The 19,029-nt window shown below is 41.6% G+C and overlaps 1 protein-coding gene across 1 annotated transcript in view; it reads left to right on the top strand.

The window, feature by feature from the left end:
- Positions 1-19,029, top strand: part of dnah9 (dynein, axonemal, heavy chain 9) — a gene marked incomplete at both ends in the record, with an annotated part of 157,544 nt that overhangs the window by 19,029 nt on the left and 119,486 nt on the right. Inside the window, 18 exon segments of the mRNA XM_080048562.1 lie at positions 336-577; positions 991-1,126; positions 2,049-2,245; positions 2,570-2,835; positions 3,214-3,375; positions 3,552-3,774; positions 4,295-4,461; positions 5,967-6,110; positions 6,622-6,781; positions 8,122-8,277; positions 10,671-10,803; positions 11,160-11,437; positions 12,449-12,579; positions 12,733-12,859; positions 13,362-13,514; positions 14,435-14,560; positions 16,265-16,504; positions 16,728-16,888. Coding sequence (XP_079904688.1) covers positions 336-577; positions 991-1,126; positions 2,049-2,245; positions 2,570-2,835; positions 3,214-3,375; positions 3,552-3,774; positions 4,295-4,461; positions 5,967-6,110; positions 6,622-6,781; positions 8,122-8,277; positions 10,671-10,803; positions 11,160-11,437; positions 12,449-12,579; positions 12,733-12,859; positions 13,362-13,514; positions 14,435-14,560; positions 16,265-16,504; positions 16,728-16,888 — 3,202 coding nt within the window.

Below are 19,029 nucleotides of genomic sequence, written 5' to 3'. Positions count from 1 at the left end.
CTTAGGAGCAAAATACAGACGCAAGCAGTCAAAGTTTAGTAAAATAAACACATAAAACGTATATTTCTGACCTTTTATCCATACTAGTATGAAAGAAGACATGTTATGGAAGCTAAATAGACACAAATCTCAAAATTGACCAGTGCTCAAAAAAACGATGTTTTTGCCTGCCGTGTCTCGCCTTAAAGCATTGCCTACCAACACTGTAGATCCACTGTTCGGCAAGTGTATGCGTCGCTGAGGCATAGAACGCCAGACGGTAGTTCTAGTTTTCTATTTATTTTCGATCCTTTTGACCTCTGACTCCCCCATCTCTACCATCCATCCCCCTTTAGGCGTGTGGCAATACGTCCAGGAGGTGCGAGACTCGGTCTGTGACCTGGAGAGCCGGCTCCAGAGGTCCAAGGACAACGTAGAGGAGATCCAGAGCAGCATGCGGTCCTGGGCCTGCCCCATGTTCCATAGGAAGGAGGGCAAAAAAGACACGCCGCTCAGCCTGGAAGACAGGGCCGAGAGGCTGGACAGGTTTTACAGTCTGATTCGTTCCTCTGGAGAGAAGATCCACTTCCTGCTCAAGGTGGTTATACAAAAGTTTCCCTATGGTTGTGTGACAAATTGGCCTTAAAGCTATAGTGTGTAACCTTTTCATATAAATGAATACCTGTAACATTCAAGCCATCGCCAAAGCCATCAGCTCCAAAAAACTATCTCTGTATTTCTCAGTATGGCAGCGTTTACAAACTGGTGTCCTACCAAGAAAACACCTGGATGTACAGCAGAAGTTATCAAATCAATGCGCAATCACCGAAGGCTTTCCCTTGTGCAGATTGCCGACAGTGTTTTTATAAATTCTCAGAATTCTTCGCACTTAAGTTCTGCACTAAAGCTTTAACATTCATTCACATTTTATCATGCTTTGAAATGTTTCTAGTCAATTTCAAATGTGTTAGAGTTGATTCATCATGAATGTCACACTTTGCCATGTCTTAGATGAATCTGGAGCTGCTCAGAGCTGAGCAGACCTCTGAGGCTTGGAAGGCCTACGTGGAGTACATCGATGACATGATCATAGATGGATTCTTCAACAGCATTGAGTGCTCTCTCAAGTTCTTCCTGGATAACACTGGTAAGACCTCCATGAACAAGCGCTACAGACAAAAAAAACCTATAAGACCCGCAGTATCCCAAAGGTTCAGTTATTTCTGTTATACCGATTCGACAGTGAAACAAAAACAGCATCCTCAGCCGGCACCGACTTGGACAGCTCCTTAGCAACACATCCATCCAGGGGGTTTGATGTCAATTGAGTGTCCGGCTGTATTAGCTGTGGACATGAAATTGGTGGCAGGAGTTTTGCAGTTTAGATGGAGTTGGATGAGGTTCAAGATTTTGGTGGATTGTTGCCAGACTGCTTCTTTGTCCAGTTCTTCTTCTCCTCCTCCTTATTCTATTCTATCTTATTCTTTTGCTCCATCTTTTTCTCTCTTACGCTCCTCTTTTATTATTAGGAAGGTCACTGACCTTAGGCAGTTATGATAAGCACATCCATTTACAGGCTGACTAATGAACCCTCAGTTCTTTCCTAACCATTTCAGTTTTTTGATAACAATTTTTATTAATTTTTTTCAAATGTATTAATTTTGTTTATCTGTTGAGTTGGTTATGAACTTATACAATAACAGTATTAACGTGCCAATGTTTAGCAGGTGTAATGCCAAATTCAAAATGGCATTTTAGCGTGTTAGCATGCTAGAATTTTCTAATTAACACTTAACACAAAGGACCATGTGGCTGATGGGGATGTAATTTTTCAGGTATTTTCATAATGGTTATTAATGAAATAATTTGATAACACGTTCTTTGACCCCATGGTGGTGATACATGAAAAGCTAATCTTAGTTATGAAGTTTCATCACGTTTTCAGCGTGTTTTTAATACATTGAAAATGAAGTCTTGAATAATATTGTTTTTGAAAAATCCATATGATCTACTCTATCAGTCAAAATGAGATAATACTGTAAGTCTCCAATTCTTTCCATTGTGTGCAGACCAGAGAGCGGCTGTAGCCCCTCTTTTTGAGGCCCAGCTGGATCTGAAGGTTCCTGACATGGTGTTCACTCCATCTCTGGAGTTTGGCTCAGGAGACAGTTTCTTTGAGCTGGTGGAGAGTCTCATCAATGACGTGTTCAGAATCTCCTCCCTGGTGCCTCGCCTCGCCCACCACAGCTCTTTCCCACACTACCAGGTACTGACTGTTTGACGCAGCCTTGTAAGAGCTCGAAAGGTAACAACGACCCAAGATCAAATCAAATATGTAATAAAACCCTGCTCGCTATTTTGCTCGCTCCACAATGCAATAACTGACCCAAAATTGAATAACTTGTGACATTATGGGAAAAAAGCTATTACGTTTTGGGCTCAGCCATTTTGTAACATTATCAACTGGTCATTACATTTTTAAATTTTTGCCCGTTGTTACATTTCAGGCTCTTACAAGCCCCAAAATCCATTTAACTCCAAATAATTTTTGCTATTTTCAATCACAATCTTTCAACTTTTCCTCCTCAAGGCTGACATGGAGGACATGGCTGACCTGTCCGACATGCGCCATCTGCTGATGGAGCGTGTGCAGGGCGTCATGGCATCGTGCTGCGAGTTTGGCAACTCTCTGGAGCGCTACAGCTACCTGTATGTGGACGACAGGAAGCAGTTCATGCGTCAGTTCCTTCTGTACGGCCACGTTGTAAGAAGCCGCAAGAGGGAGCTTTACGCTGACGATAGCGTTGTCTCCGAGAGTCCACCTACACTGGAGAACTTCAGACAGCAGGTGGAAGGGTGGGTATTATTGGTCAAGTGGAGTGTCAGTCGAAAGTTGGGTGTCTTTTTAAAATTTCTGTACGTGGTAATTTTTACTGTCTTTGCCTCTGAAGGTTACGGATTTATTTATTGGACTTTCGTTATGAAGAATACTATTACTTCCTGAGTGAATAGTACCAAGAGAAGAAGTTTAGTGTAGTCACAGTCAAATTTAAGTGGAATGGTTATTGTGGACAAAATGGCAGTGAAAAATAATACATCAAAAACAACTTTTTTTCAAAATTGAAAATGTTACATACTACAGCTTTAAGATTAGGCTAAACAGTTAAAATAAGCTTTATTGTTAAGTTTTGCTTGTACATACCTGACTGAAATGTGTTTGTGGGCATACTGTAGGTATGAGAAGATCTTTGAGGAGGTGCAGGGCCTGGAGCCGGTGCATGTGTTCAACGGGTGGATGAGAGTGGATGGCCGTAGCATGAAGAGTGCTTTGCTCAACATCATCAAAAAGTGGAGCTTCATGTTCAAACAGCACCTCATCGACCATGTCATTTACAGGTGAAGTACAATGTTATACCCTGCCCTGAAACTGGGGTCACTCTATCTTACCCTTCCAATAACAACACCCAGTATGTCTCTTTGATGCATAACTGATCTCGATTTTTGCCAGTTTTAACACAACAAAAGCCCATTTAAAGAGTATCCCTATTGAGATCATTGCCTTCTATCCCCAGTCTGTCAGAACTGGAGCAGTTTATCAGTGTGGCTGAGTTTGGCCTGAGCCGGCGGATGGAGGAGGGGGACTACGGTGGCCTGGTGGGGCTCATGGGTCAACTGCTGGCTGTTAAAGAAAGACAGAACACCACAGACGCCATGTTTGAGCCTCTGCAACAAACCATCGCTCTGCTCAAAGTCTATGAGCAGGAGCTGCCTGATGTGGTCTACAAACAGTTAGAGGTACGGGCTGACCATCAGTCACTTTTTACAAGCACACATTTTCACATATTCTTCCATGTGTCTCTTTGAGCTGAGACAGAGCCATTTCTCTTACTTTGAGTTTGTATCTTCCAAATCGCCCATCTCTCTTCTGTGCTCTTCCTCCTGGCAATTCATCATGTGTCACTTCTGCCTGCCTCACTTCTTATCTCCTTCTCTTCATCTCCCTCTCCCTCTCTCTGTCTATCTCTCTATCTCTCTCTCTATCTCTCTCTCTATATATATATCTATCTATCTATCTATCTATCTATCTATCTATCTATCTATCTATCTATCTATCTATCTATCTATCTATCTATCTATCTATCTATCTATCTATCTATCTATCTATCTATCTATCTATCTATCTATCTATCTATCTATCTATCTATCTATCTATCTATCTATCTATCTATCTATCTATCTATCTATCCATCTATTCATCCATCCATCCATCCATCCATCCATCTATCTGCATATTTATCTATCTATCTATCCTCAGGAGTTGCCAGAGAAGTGGAACAATGTGAGTAAGCAGGCGTTGTTAGTCAAACAGCAGGTGGCGCCGCTGCAGGCCATCGAGGTTGCTAGCCTGCGTCGGAGGTGTGCCTCATTCGAGGTGAAGCAACACACTTTCAGGGAGCACTTTCGCAACAACGGGCCCTTCAGGTACAGTAAATATCGTCTCTAAGAGATGCCTTAGGAACTCTTTACTTAAATGCAGTGTATAAACATTTGGTCGTTTGACAGAAAAATGTCTACTTATAATTACTTAAGATTCTCCCTATATGTTTTTCCAAATACATACAATCCCTATTTTATATATCCTGGCAACAATGTCCCAGTGAACTAACTGCGACTTAATTTACTTTATATTGGATGCAGCTTGTGGGGAGGTTGTTAAGGTGGATGGGGGGTAGAACAAAGCAGAAGAGTTTGGCACCAGAGGTAGAGCCTGAGTGCATTTGGGAACAGGAGAAATTTGATTAAGGTTTGGGAAAGATTGTGGTTTTGGTTAAAATGTCTATACATAACAGTGTTTTCACAATCCAGCTTACCTGGATAGCAGCAACTACTGTATAACGAAATGTAAAAATTTTCTGACCTTGTATCCTTGTTTTCTCCAATTCCCTGGTAATTCCGAAATGCACGAAATTAACTCAATGACCAAATTCCTTTTAGCATACATACACTACATGGAAGGCAGTGTATTTGGTGTAAAAGTTCAGTTTAGTTGAAGCATTGTGCAGCTTTTCTCTTTATTCATTGGGAATGACAGCCTTGCACTTTGTGATGTCGAACTTGCTTATGTGTGAAAGCCCAGTAACTTTACCTCAGCGATTTTGAGTCTCCTAAACATAAATTAACTTATTTTTTATTATCAGACCTATTCGCTGCAAACACATATTGTTTTGCAGAAATAGACATTTCAGATAAATTACCTGAAATAAGTTGTTGTTATTATGTTGCTCAAAAGGTCATTGGATGAAGTTGATTACAACAGTGATATCATATGTCAATCCTCCATTGTGTTTTTACACCACATATGAATGTGTCATAGGAGGAGCTGTTGTTTACATACATTAATAAACCCTTGCTTACAACTACATTATTGTGTTGTAAGCAATGAATCAATTGTTTATTTACAAACAGTTATATGAATGCTAAATAGGACAAGATTAAAATAAAGTGTAATCGTGGATTTTGATTTTCCAATGTTGGCAAATAATTTGCTGTGTAGTTTCCTTGGTAAAGGTCAGCGTCACCTCAGAGAAGATAAGAATGTCACCCCTCTGCCTTCTCACTTGATATTAAACAAGTGTTATCTGGAGGGGCTAAGCATCCGACAAGGCTAATTGAATCTTAACACGACGATAATTAATTCTTAGGTAGAGATGCTCCGTCATTATGTCTAATAGTCGGATTGGATATGTGTAATTGCTCTCTTAATAACCTGGTGATTATTTCCCCATTAATGTCATAGAAGTCATTGTTAATTGTCATGGTGCAGACTCTGGTCTGGTCGTGCAGCAGCCAAGTCAGCCCCTTCACTTGCCTGAACGCAGCCTGATTTATACTGGGCTTGTGCAATGTGAGTGTGTGTGTGTGTGTGTGTGTGTGTGTGTGTGTGTGTGTTTTGATTGGTGCCTTTGTGGTCTCATTCATTGGTCCAGGTTGGACTGCGTGAGCCCCTACCAGATGTTGGACGCGTTCCACCGGCAGATCCAGGAGCGTGAGGCGGTGATGGCCTCCCTGGTGGAGTCTGCCAGTCTGTTCGAGGTCACCGTCTCTGAGTACAAACAGCTCCGGCAATGCAGGTAAAGGAAGAAATACCACAAAGCCAAATTCAAATGTCTCTTGTGTTAGCTCTTTTACATTCACAGTCACAATATTGACAATATATAATACGAGACAATATTCTAAATAAGATGTTAAAATGTGCTGCAGCCACTAAAATATTACAGTGTACAAATCAATCAGCATATCCTGAAAAAGCCAGCGACGTTCACTTTGTCTAAGCATCATGACATCAGACGTCAGCACATTTTTTCCCCGGGAATAATTCTGGTCCCATCCAAGTCAAAAATAACCCTTTTTATGTCATTATCATTCTCTTGTATGGTTTTGTCAGACAAAAATGACACCTCCTCTTTCAACGAGACTATTTGCTTGTTTACACACGCTAGTTTAACAGCCGTAAAAATGGGCACGCGTCGCTAATGATTAAGGTTTATTCATGCCTCAATAAAAAACCTGGTCAGTATCTAAGGAGTTCCATATTTCCTGCTGGTTTGAATTGACTTTGTCCACTCTGCGTGGTTCCTGAAGGCGTGAGGTGGTGCTGCTGAAGGAGCTGTGGGACATGGTCAGCATGCTTGAGTCCAGCATGGCATCATGGAGGACCACGCCCTGGAGGGAGATCAGTGTAGAGGACATGGAGCTGCAGTGCAAACGCTTCTCTAAAGATATACGGGGGCTGGACAAAGAGGTGAGGGAAAGTTGAGTTACTTTATTAGTCAATGGTTACATTGAAATTTGTCTTTCCGCATATCCCCTCTCAAGTTACCACACTTCAGAGGGGGTCAGAGCACAGGGTCAGCCGTAGTACAGCGCCCCTGGAGTTTTGGGGTTAAATGTCTTGCTCAAGGACACAATGGTAGACGTAATACCAGACACTACTAGTATTACAACTAACACCCTCCTGTCCGGTGCAGGGAATAACTAGCGACCTCATGGTTACTGGTCGGCCACATTTCCTCTAGGCCATAATACCACCTGAATTTTACACTCCAGCAACCCCCAACATTACCCAAAATAGTCCCTTTGTAAGGCGCTCATTGAAATACTTGAAAATTCAAAGTTTCAACCCCACAGTTTTATTGGGGATATTGAGAGACCATTTGTTTTGTTTTTACTTCTGGGACTTTTTCAAAATCGTACATTTTTATGTTGCAAATCAAAGTCAATGAAGTTACCATGGTCAGTTGTCTAAGGTACATACAATTCCAAAATTGTTTCTATGAAAAATTGGATATCTGCTGAAGTAACCATTATGGTCCATCGTGTGATAAGTAATTGTTATTTTCGAAAAACACTCATTACTTCTTATCCTAGTATCATTTTCTCTTGTAAGGTTAAAAGTGAGAACATGCAGTTTGATTTTACGAACAAGTATGCAAGCTAAGCCGCTAAACTGGGTTGTGTTAAATGAAATACAAGTTAAATTCTTCCGTATTATATCTACATTGCAAAATATGAACAATGCTGTTTCTTTATTCCCATGTCTTCTAAATGGGTAATTAACTGGGTGCTAACATGCATCTTTAGCCTGAGTCTCAGTCATTTTAGCTTATTTTCTTTGTAGCAATTGAGCCTGCATATTTAAGACCCCTAAGAACAGTTGGAAGTATCCTGTCAGCAATAGCTGTCATTTCAGCCATTATAGTTGGTAGTTTCTGGCTAGGAATCAGAATCTACTTGACCCACTGTTTAAAAGAATTGCAAAGAGTTCTAAGTAGTAAATCTGAACCATTTATCATTTTAAGGGTAACCGTAAAGGAGTGGGTCAGGGCTTAGCGAACGACGAAATGAGAGTTAACTGCCTTGCTCAAAGTATGTAGTTTTTAAGGAAAGGGAGAGCTAAAGCTGTCTTCATTCTCAGCTGCTGCTGGGAGTTACGTGCTGCTGAGAAATGCTACGAAGAACTGAATGTGTGTAAATGCCAACTTCACTGGAATAACCTAAAATGAAATCCTGGGCTGCAGCTTCAAGCTCCCACATATCTGTCAAAAGCCTTTGTGCTGATTCCTGGCCTTTTGTCTCCGATAGGTCAGAGCGTGGGAAGCCTTCACAGGTTTGGACAGCAGGGTGAAGAACCTCCTCATCTCCCTCCGGGCCGTGGCTGAGCTCCAAAACCCAGCCATACGAGCCCGACACTGGCACCAGCTGATGGCTGCTACTGGAGTCCGCTTCACCATGGACCAGGTTAAAGATTTATCCTAGAGATAAGATCAAATATATAGTTCTGTTCATTACTTTTCGCTGATTCCTGAGCTGTACATTTGCTGCAATCTATGCAATTTATTTAATACAAGCCGTGGTGTTAATTATGTGTTTATTATTTAAGTTCTTATTTTCTTCACTAGCTCTATCTGCATCCTCACTGGACTGCTGTTTACCATTTGTACTGCTCCTGCTGTTTAGTTTTCTACAAAGTGTAAATTGACCAAATTGGCCTCATTGAAGTAGCTTTATAATGCACTCGTAAACTAGCTGATTAACATTCCGCAGCTTGCATCATTTCCACAGTAGGGAGCTGTTTCATCATTGTCGGGCCAGTTCTATACCCACCAACCTGCGCCACCTGCAGGAAATCAAAGCAAGAGCCACAGATCCCGCTGCCTCAGGCAAAGACTGTTAAAGATGATTTTTAATCCCTTAATCCACCTCCCTTTTGGGGGTAATTATTGCAATAATTGCCAGTGTATAATTTTGTGAAATTTCTTTATAGTGCAAGCGTATAGAGGTCTTCGAGTATGCCCGACCCCTGTATCAGCCAGTTCTCTGGTCCATTCATAGTAATGGTGGGTCCACACCAAAACATGCCAAACGCGTCTCTGTCCTCGAAATGTCAGGTCTATTAGGACTCAACATTACTGGTGGTGATTCGAGTCCAGATCTTTTTTCCTGCATTCTGGTGACTTTTAAAGAATGAAAATAACACAACAAAAAGTGAGGAGGTTTGAGACATTATCGTTAACTTTTACCTTTTTTAGCTTTTGAGTTTGCATGCCTGAGTTATTGCAAATTTCAAGGTGTTGAGTATGAGTGTTTTCCTTCATGTTACAAGTTGACGTTGTGAATCAATCAAGCCATCCTGAATGTCAAAATTATAACTGACCATTGTGTGTGTTTTTTTTTTCTTGCATGACACACACTTTAATGACGATCGGATATTGAACCGCTCACAAAAGTGTATATGAATTTAAACCGAAATTTCCGATTGTCCTCATTTGGAGAAAAAAGTCCTGTTTTGGTGGGCTTCGGCAGCCCTACACCTATGATTAAAACCTATAACTTTTGAGATCGATATAGAGGCGGCAGCATCATAGACGCTGCAGTGCGTACAAATAATTTGGTAACATTCTTTTCATGACTCATGAATTCATTTGAATGCAGTTTAATACATTTTATTTCATTTAATTATGTTTGCGTAAATACATTTTATTGCGAGGTGCTACTTCCCGCGGCTATACAGTAGCTGTGACATCAGTGCAGGTGTGGTCTGTGTCGCGGCCAGGTTTGGGGGTCTGGCATACCAAATAATAATGGTTCTTGGTCGGGTCCGAGTCTGGATTTTTGCAGTTCTTCACGGGTCCAGGTTAGCCTGGTCCAACCAGACCATCGTACTTCATTTCATTTGTACAGAAGGTCTGAAAGTGCTGTAATTGGCAAACGTTCACTCACTTGGAGGCGGGTGTCTGTCGAAGTTTAAAACTATTGGATCTGCCCAGTGCCACTCTGGATTAGCCAACCAATAGCATCACGTTTGGTCATCACGTGTGTCATGAGCCGGCTTTTGATGGTGCGTTCCGGTTGGACAGGGAACTCGGAAATTTCCGACTTCACTACATATTGTAGTCTATGAATCTACCGGTACCTGGCAACAGTAACTTGTTAGAGCCTAACGTTTAGTTATTTGGACGAGAAAGGTTTTAGGCGTCCATACTTTCGCGAGCAGATGCACTGGAACACAGACAGGTCGGAACTCGGAACTACCAAGTCGGAAATCTCCTTCTTCCGAGCATAAAGGAACGCAGCATTCAACTGAAACTGGAGCGTTCTCAGCCACTCGCTCTGTTCGCTGATTGGACGATTGTAGATTCTCCGGAGAATCTGGGAAATGCGCTGTACACCCAGACTGACTACTGAAGGGAAAATTATATTTGGCCGGAAGTAGGCGGGCGGGCGGAGCCAGGCTAGGTCCAGGTCCCAGTTTTAAAATAATGGACAGGTCTATCTCTCTATCCCTGTGGGTGGTAAGAAGAACACCCAGACACTGCCACCTGCAGGCAGTGAGTGTTACAGCTACAGTAATGGTCGTTGCCTGTAGGTGGCACAAGTGTCACTTCATTTTCTTGCTTCCAGGTGGCGCAGGTTGAACGGGAACAGCAGTGAGCCCTCTGTCACTGTAGCTATGCACTTTGATTATAATGGCCGCTTCCTACTGCTCCACATTAATGAGTGTGCCCTTTTTAATCTGAAACGGGCAATTACAGGCGGTGCTCGACCGTAATATCTTACTAATATTATAGTATTATGTAATGTGGCTTATACAAATTGTGGGTAAAGTACTAATGAGGTTTTTCTATGAACAGGAGACCACTCTGGCTGACCTGCTGCAGCTGAACCTGCACAGCTTTGAGGGGGAGGTGAGAGGGATTGTGGACAAGGCCGTTAAAGAGATGGGAATGGAGAAAGTCCTGTCTGAGCTCAACTCCACATGGACAGGTACAGGAAGGGGACACTATTGTAACCAGACTGTCCTTCAGTCTGTGGTGGCATTCTGGCTTTCAGTGTGTCATCACAGTTAAAAAGTTAACCCTTCCATTACAACAATGTCCCTCAACTGTTTAAGGCTTGGATGCTTTGTTATTGCTTTCTTACACTTTATTATCAGTCATTTACAGAAATACCAGTCTTTTTCTATGCAACACATCATCCCTTATTGTACCAAAATACAAGATCTTAACATTAATAGGTATTACATATAGTAAAATATTTGAATTTTTTGCACGGGTCCGATCATGAAAGTTTTTCATCCTGCCATCCATTCAATGTTAATGACTGTACCCATCCCGTCACAGGTATGCAGTTCCGGTACGAGCCTCACCAGCGGACCCGGGTGCCTCTTCTGCGTACGGACGAGGAGCTGATGGAGACGCTGGAGGACAACCAGGTGCAGCTGCAGAACCTCATGTCCTCCAAGCACATCGCACACTTCTTGGATGAAGTGTCTTCATGGCAACGCAGGCTGTCTGTGGCCGATTCAGTCATCTCCATCTGGTTGGAGGTGCAGCGGAACTGGACCCACCTGGAAAGCATCTTCATTGGCTCCGAGGACATCCGCTCACAGCTGCCTCAGGTAACACACTCAATACATACTCACGCAAATGCTAGCTCCTTAAATATAAATCACTGCTGCTCACTGTTGTTCCCTCATATGTATGCAGACCTGAAGGCGAGACACTTCTGGCAAAAAATCATTGTTTTTTCAAGCACTGGTCAATTTTGAGATGTTTGGCTATTTTGCTTACAAAACATGTCCTCTCTCATACTAGCATAAATAAAAGGCCCAAAATTTATATTTAGGTGTTTATTTGACTAAACCTTGTCTGTTTGCTTCTGTATATTTCTCCAATACAACCATCTTAAACGGCCATTATCCCAACATTAGTTTTTTTCAATCCCCTGAACCCAAAATCGCAACTTCTAAAGCACTATTCTGTTGGATGATTACTGAAGGATTTGTTCATTAGGTTTTAATTGTCTGATTTATGATACATTTTGTTCTTAAATACATGAAGAACATGCATTTTTAAGATGTATACATCGTACTTTTTTATTTATAAAATGAAGAAATACTTTATCCAAAATCTCTTCTGTAATCTCTTCTCTAAAATGTTGTTCAAATTAAATAAATATTTTACCTCAGGCTTTATCCAACATTTATATATATAAGTAAGTAAATTAATGCTTAATTAGTTAGATATTGACAAATGTATTCACAGATTTCTGAAAAAATGGTAATCCAATAAAGAATTTTTTTATGTCAGCTTGCAATGATGATATCCATCCACAAGTTACTTCTTTTACCATATTCACCTGCAGTGTCTCACCTTAACCTGCACCTTTGTTTTGTTACCATATGAACCCAGCTGGCATGACTCTTATAGCAATTACAGTTCATTAAGGATGCATCAATTGGCTCTTACTCTTAGTTAATGAGCTGAGACTACAGGACTTTTTAATTGCTCCAGCGATGTTCGGGGCTGATCTTAAACCCAGCTGTTTGCTATTAAACCTCTTCGTCTCTCCTCCCTCTTTGCTGAACCTAAATCTCTTGGCCGGTTCTCCCTTGTGAAATCCTCTGCAGGACTCCAGGCGCTTCGACGGGATTGATGCCGATTTCAAAGAGCTGGCAAACGATGTGAATCAAACGCCCAACGTAGTGGAGGCCACGAATAAAGCAGGCCTGTTTGCTAAACTGGAGGACATCCAGAGCAGGTGAGAGTTTCCTCTGTTTCTAACTTCTAATGTCTGTTATCAGAGGCTCTCTAGCACCACACACACACACACACACACACACACACACACACACACACACACACACACACACACACACACACACACACTCACTGACTGTGCATTTCTCTACAGGCTGTCTCTATGTGAGAAAGCCCTGGCAGAATACCTGGACACCAAGCGTCTGGCCTTCCCGAGATTTTACTTCATCTCCTCGGCTGATCTGCTGGATATCCTGTCTAATGGGACCAACCCACACCAGGTGGCTCTATTAATTTTTGCCTAAGGGGTAGCAATGAATTTTATGCTTCAGTCTGTTCAAATATTCAGAGAAAAAAAAACACATTTTGCACCATGCACGGCACTTTCTTTGAGTTATTTTTTTTAACCGTTTTCTAGAACCATAGTTCTGATTGCACCATTCAGCTGCTTTTGCTGGGCGCCGTTGACTCTTATAGTACCAGCAGTGTCCACAAAGGGGCAATGTTGCTCATAGTTTTGCAGCCTGCTCCAAAGCTCCACCACCATCAGGACATTGTATTATGCATTTCCCACCACGAAGGAAATAAATCACTGTTAAGCACAACTTGCCACTAAATCTCTCTAAGAGGAAGTTAGCAGGCTGCTGTTGAACATAGGTCCTGCCCCCTTCTATAAACGATTCAGAAAAACAGTAATGAAACATTATTTATCTGCACGCCGGCAAAGAAAATACAAGTCGGACCGTGAGCTGAGTGTAAATTGTGTCTTGTTTGTTTGCTCAGGTCCAGAAGCATCTGTCTAAGCTGTTTGACAACACGGCTAAGATGCGATTTGAAGCCGATGGAGAGGGGAATCCTTCTAAGACTGGACTGGGCATGTACAGCAAAGAGGAGGAGTATGTCCCCTTTAATCAGTCCTGTGACTGTACTGGACAGGTATAAATACAATGTCATCTTTCATTCATATCTTCTAACTTATGTGGGTTGAGCTAAATATTGGCAGACATTTATTATCTTCATTAGACTTGAGCTGACAGTGGCACTTCACTGCTGTCTGTAGATGATTGAAATTGTTAAAAAAAATCACTTATACCTGCCTGTTTCGTTGCAGCTGATGAAAATATATATCAAATATAGATATATCCTAGCTCAACAATAGGGGAGACAAATGAAATGGAGTCTGTCGTTGCCCCTGGGGCTTTTGCATATGAAAGCCCATAAATCCATTAATTTTCCATCACATGCCTTAGTATTTGCCTGACTCCACTTCCAGTTTAAAGCTTTTTAATGACCTCATTAGGGGTCCATTGATAAGAGAGCCCCTCGGTGCCCACGTGACACTCATCGCAATCCCTGCTTCCCAAATCGCATACTCCTTTTACTATTCTACCTTCTACAGCTGGTCATACAAAAATATCCCCACTGTAGAACTAATAAAGGATTATCTTTTCTTATCTCATCTTATGAAAGTATGTAGTAAGAATGTAAAAGGCATACAATTGGGACATTCTTTTTACTTATATATTTCATCATAACATCACTCCCAAAACTTGCCTCTTGCTTATCTATGTCGCATTGCTGGTTGTTTTCACTGGGAGGCTCCATCGATGTGACATCTCTTACGGTGCGCAGTGGATTGTGAGTCAGAATCGTCCATGAAGCATGCTGATTTCCACACTAAAAAATCCCGACTGTAAAAATAGCCACCGGGGTTTTTTTAAGCATGCTGCATCTGATCACATGTAATTGGGACATCTTACATCTTTTTTCTACCATACTAAATAGCAGGGAAGTATGGGTATGTTTCTCTCAGTCTTTGTATGACGGCCCTGTCTTTGGCTTTTGTGTCATTTAAGGTGGAGGTGTGGTTGAACCGGGTTCTGGACACTATGCGCTCCACGGTCCGCCACGAGATGACAGAGGCGGTGACGGCGTACGAGGACAAGCCCAGAGAGCAGTGGCTGTTTGACTATCCGGCTCAGGTAAACAGGCTCAGTGGGAAGGTTTAGCCTACGCATAGATTTAACTCACGACACTCACTTTGTCGATTTTTTTTCTTCCATTACTCACCTCATCCAACATCTGATGGATCGCCACCATAATCATGTCTGTGCCTCCCATTGATATTTCAGTCCAGTGCACACTCTCACTAATACTTTAAATACACAATGTGCAGCCAGAAGTCTCTGGAGCATTTTGAACAGCGAAAAAAAAAAGTTTGCTAAGAAGAAGTGAGAACAAATATGGGTGCCTGTCTAGTAATTTGGAATGATTTTTCTAAAGCTAAAGTTTCTGATGCTCTGAATATCAAAATATGTGCCTGACATCACTGACTTGGGTGAAGCTAAAAGTTGTACTCGGCTGAAAGTTAAAGCCCACAGGGAACGGCAACTTACACAGTTTTTTCGAAACCATATTCAAGATCAATAGTGTTTAGTTTAAAGGAGCACAGGTTCAATCAAAAATGTATTGCTGAATCACTTCAGGTAACTATTTGACCAACAAAAATCAATCTTAGTAGTGGTTCAGTGTCATATATTTTTTCATTGCCTGTGGATTAACAATCTGCAGTATGAAAAAAACATGAAGCATTCCCAAAATCAGTTATGAATCAGCAGAGTAGCAGTGTTGCTGCTGAGGACTGCATTTGCTAAGAAAATGAAATGGTGCAAATATGTGTATTAAGTCTGTATGTATTCAGCTCTTGTTTCACTAAGGCAGCAGTAGCTCATTACACAGTCAGCCCCTGGACTGACGGTGGTACTGCCCTCCAGATGCATTCTGCCGTTTGAAGGAGAGAGCTCAAGAGGTGGAATCTGTATGATCTCTTAGCTCAGAAAAGCAGGCACAGCCATATTGATTAAAAAATGCTGACTTTGGCCAGACTTCACCCGAACGCCCAACTTGTATTTTCTAAAACTTACTTTGATACCACAGTCATTATTCAGTATCAGTATTGGGGACATCATGTAGAGTAGGCCTAGTTGTAAAGTATGACATGCTGATGTTATAATCCAGTTGGGTCTTCTCCTGTGTTCTGAGTCCCAGGCTGTTCTCGCTGGTTCTGATTTTCCTATGCTTTGACCCCCAGACACAAGCTGGCTCTAAGGGTCCTGTGTTCTGACCCCCAGACTGTGTTCTAGTCTAACTGATTCTATCTTTCATTTGAATCTTATTAAAACCTTTTGAATTATAATATGTTGCATTTGATTTTGTTCAGAGTTACTTTCAAGTGTTTAGAAAATTTGCTTTGCTTAATTGACCAAACCCCATCATTATTTTACTAGTCCGACATTAGTTCTGGAATGTGTGGCTAGCTTTCAGGATTCTAACTGTTACAATATGTGTTGTTATGGTAGTTTCAGAGTGGAAAAAGTAAGTGGATCAGTTTATTCCACAGCTGGGGTAAAGTGAGCCACATGACAACTTTTTTTAAAACAATCATATTTTCACTACCCTTTGTCTTGAAAACATTCTGCTAATGCCCATTTCTAGGAAACATCCTGAATGAATGGGAAATGTGTAAATTTGAGTGATAAATAATTTTAGCTCCCTTAGAGGGGAGCAAATGTAAAAAGTGGCTCAGATTACCCCGTTCTCCCCTACGAGTATTGGAACGCTCCCTAATTTTTTTCTATACGGAATCTGCTTGTGATGTCTGCTGTTGTCCCTCTTTTTGATTTCAGGTGGCGTTGACCTGCACTCAGATCTGGTGGACGTCTGACGTGGGCATTTCCTTCGCCCGTCTGGAGGAGGGCTATGACAACGCTATGAAGGAGTACAACAGGAAGCAGGTGTCCCAGCTCAACACACTCATCTCCATGCTGATTGGTCAGCTCACACCGGGCGACCGCCAGAAGGTCATGACCATCTGCACCATCGACGTCCACGCCAGGGACGTGGTGGCAAAGATGATCGCTCAAAAGGTGAGGAGGGCTGGGGGGTAGGTGCTGTGCTATTTTACATTTCTTATGCAAGACACCCTGATTGCTGCTGTATTTTAATAGGCTATTACCAGTGAGTAATGCACTCAAGATATTCAAGCAATGTATGTCATTACCATAATTAGAGGGTTGGAAAAGCACAGATTATTTCTGGCTTTACCTCAATGCCTTGACACTCTCTGTCCTACTCTTTTTTTTAATTAAGGTGGAGAATTCTCAGGCCTTTGTGTGGCTTTCCCAGCTGAGACACCGTTGGGATGAAAAGGAGAAGCATTGTTTTGCCAACATTTGTGACGCCCAGTTTCTCTACTCTTACGAATACCTGGGCAACACGCCACGATTGGTCATCACTCCTCTAACTGACAGGTATGGAGGTGTTGTTCATTGCGTCTTTGGTCAGAATTGACTGCTTCTTTACTGACTGACAGGCGAAGATATTAAGGTTACTGCTACACTAAGCTTTCCATTCTCACACGTCACAGATGCAGTTAACAGTGCTAACAGTAGAGCAGATTTATACTGTTTAACCCATTTCTTAGACTGTATTTTTGGTTTTGAAAAAGCAAAAAAAAAAAAAAGCAACTCCTTTCAACTCATTGCATTCTAAAGTCGTACTAGTGGAAACTCTGAAGATTTATTAAAGTCCCCTGCTCATCCTTATAGCACTCGGAGAAATCCAAAGCTTGACAGGCCTGCTGTGCCTGTTCCTATGATTGGAGAACGTATGTCATTAGGCTAATGGTCAATTGGTCAAAGGCTTCCAATGATTTCACTTCTTACAAAGAGGAAAGTACAGAATAACATAGCCTGCAGTCCTTTACTGGTTTATCAGATATGCCAGATTGCATTTAGCCCATTCAAAATCCTTTATACACGCATTTTCAAAAATACATTTGTGTTGATAAAAATTGGTCCTCTTCCCGCAACATTTAATTGAAAAACTGACGAAGAGACACAAACTTCTCATCTGATAATAACCATCTGAAGCGTTGTAATGATCTTCAGTTCAATCATTATGTACACCCACCTCAAGCGAAAAAAACTTTCAGAACAACTCAGTCCGGGCACTTCGCCAACAACAGCTTGTTTGTTCACACTCACATGGTTCTGCAGGATTCCCGATAAACTTAAAACTACACAGAGATGATATACCTGCATCCCCAATCCCTTTGGTGTATACTGCAGCGTTTGACTGTGTGCTTCTCCCAGACTGACCAGCATTCCCTTTGAAGCCTGAACAAACGGAAACAATAGGCTTTGATGGGCTGATCAGCGGCCGTGTAGCAAGACTTCACCATATGGTGCATGCTCTTTCCCATGCCTGGTGCGACTCACACAGTTTGTCAACGGCTTTCATTTCAACAATGGACCGGGGACCAGGGGGGGCCGAGTGTCAAATCCTTTAATCCACGCCTTGAGAAAACATCTAAAAAAGCGTGTTTGCCTTATGATATTGTTACACACTTTCTTTGTATCATGGCGGGCAAGAGAAGAATACATCTTGATGCTGTCAAGTCAAGTGAAAAACCTGATATCACCCAACAGCGCTGTAGCTGTGGATACAAATCCAGTATATCCTGTAGGATTTTAAAGGGTCAGTTCACCTCAATAAAAATAACATTTTCAAACTTCCCTCTAGGCAAGTTTATTTGAAAAGCACCTTTCATCGATCAATTCAGAGTGCTTTACATAAGAGATAAAAAGGCAAACAGACAAGATGTAAAAGAAGCAGTATAAAAATACATAAATATGATTTAAATAGAATCAAAGACACGGAAGATAAAAATTACAACAGATAAAGCATGCTAATAAAAATGCCACCATGGTTACAGTGCAGTGCAAAGTAGGAATAGAAAAGCTCAAAGTAAGCAGAGCTGTCTGAGATGATCTGAAAACAGTTTATCATATACTGTACCTTTGCTCAAGATTAGGAACATATTTTAGCCTCAAACTGTTCTGTGTTTTCTAAAACAAAAGAAGTCATTTAACCTCATGTCTTTAACACAGAGGTAGGTGCCACCCGAGGGCTAAACTGAACTGATGAACGCTTGGCGTCTTGGTGAGCAATAGCTGCAGCGTTTTGAACAAGCTGCACTGCTCTGATCTGATAGAAACCTGTGAAAACCGGATTCCAGGGCTTTTTCTAAGTTCTGCTGAGATATGCTGTTACACACTCATTGCTTGCTACGCTTGGAAGGAGGCAGTGTTGCAATGGGATTAATGTGGACGTTCAAATCTATGTCTGAGTTCATAAACTACATCCACGTTTCAGTTGGGGTTTGTGTTCTTTGACACCATGGATTCAAGGTAACCCCTGAGTGTTAACGGAACAGACAGGCCTCAATGTGGGCAGTTTTACTTTCTACTAGTGTTGGGTGGTATAACATTTTTGATACCTTTTTAAACCGTACCTAGTCCCACCTGAACTGTAGTCTATTTGTTTTAGTTTCTTGTCAAACACTAAATTTTACAAGATTAAATTGAACTACACCCAGAAATGACCTTCA

Source organism: Ammodytes marinus (genome assembly GCF_949987685.1).
Source record: "Ammodytes marinus genome assembly, chromosome: 20".
Lineage (NCBI taxonomy): Eukaryota > Metazoa > Chordata > Actinopteri > Uranoscopiformes > Ammodytidae > Ammodytes > Ammodytes marinus.
Note: the sequence above shows the minus strand (reverse complement) of the source record. Positions and strands in the feature narration are given on the sequence as shown.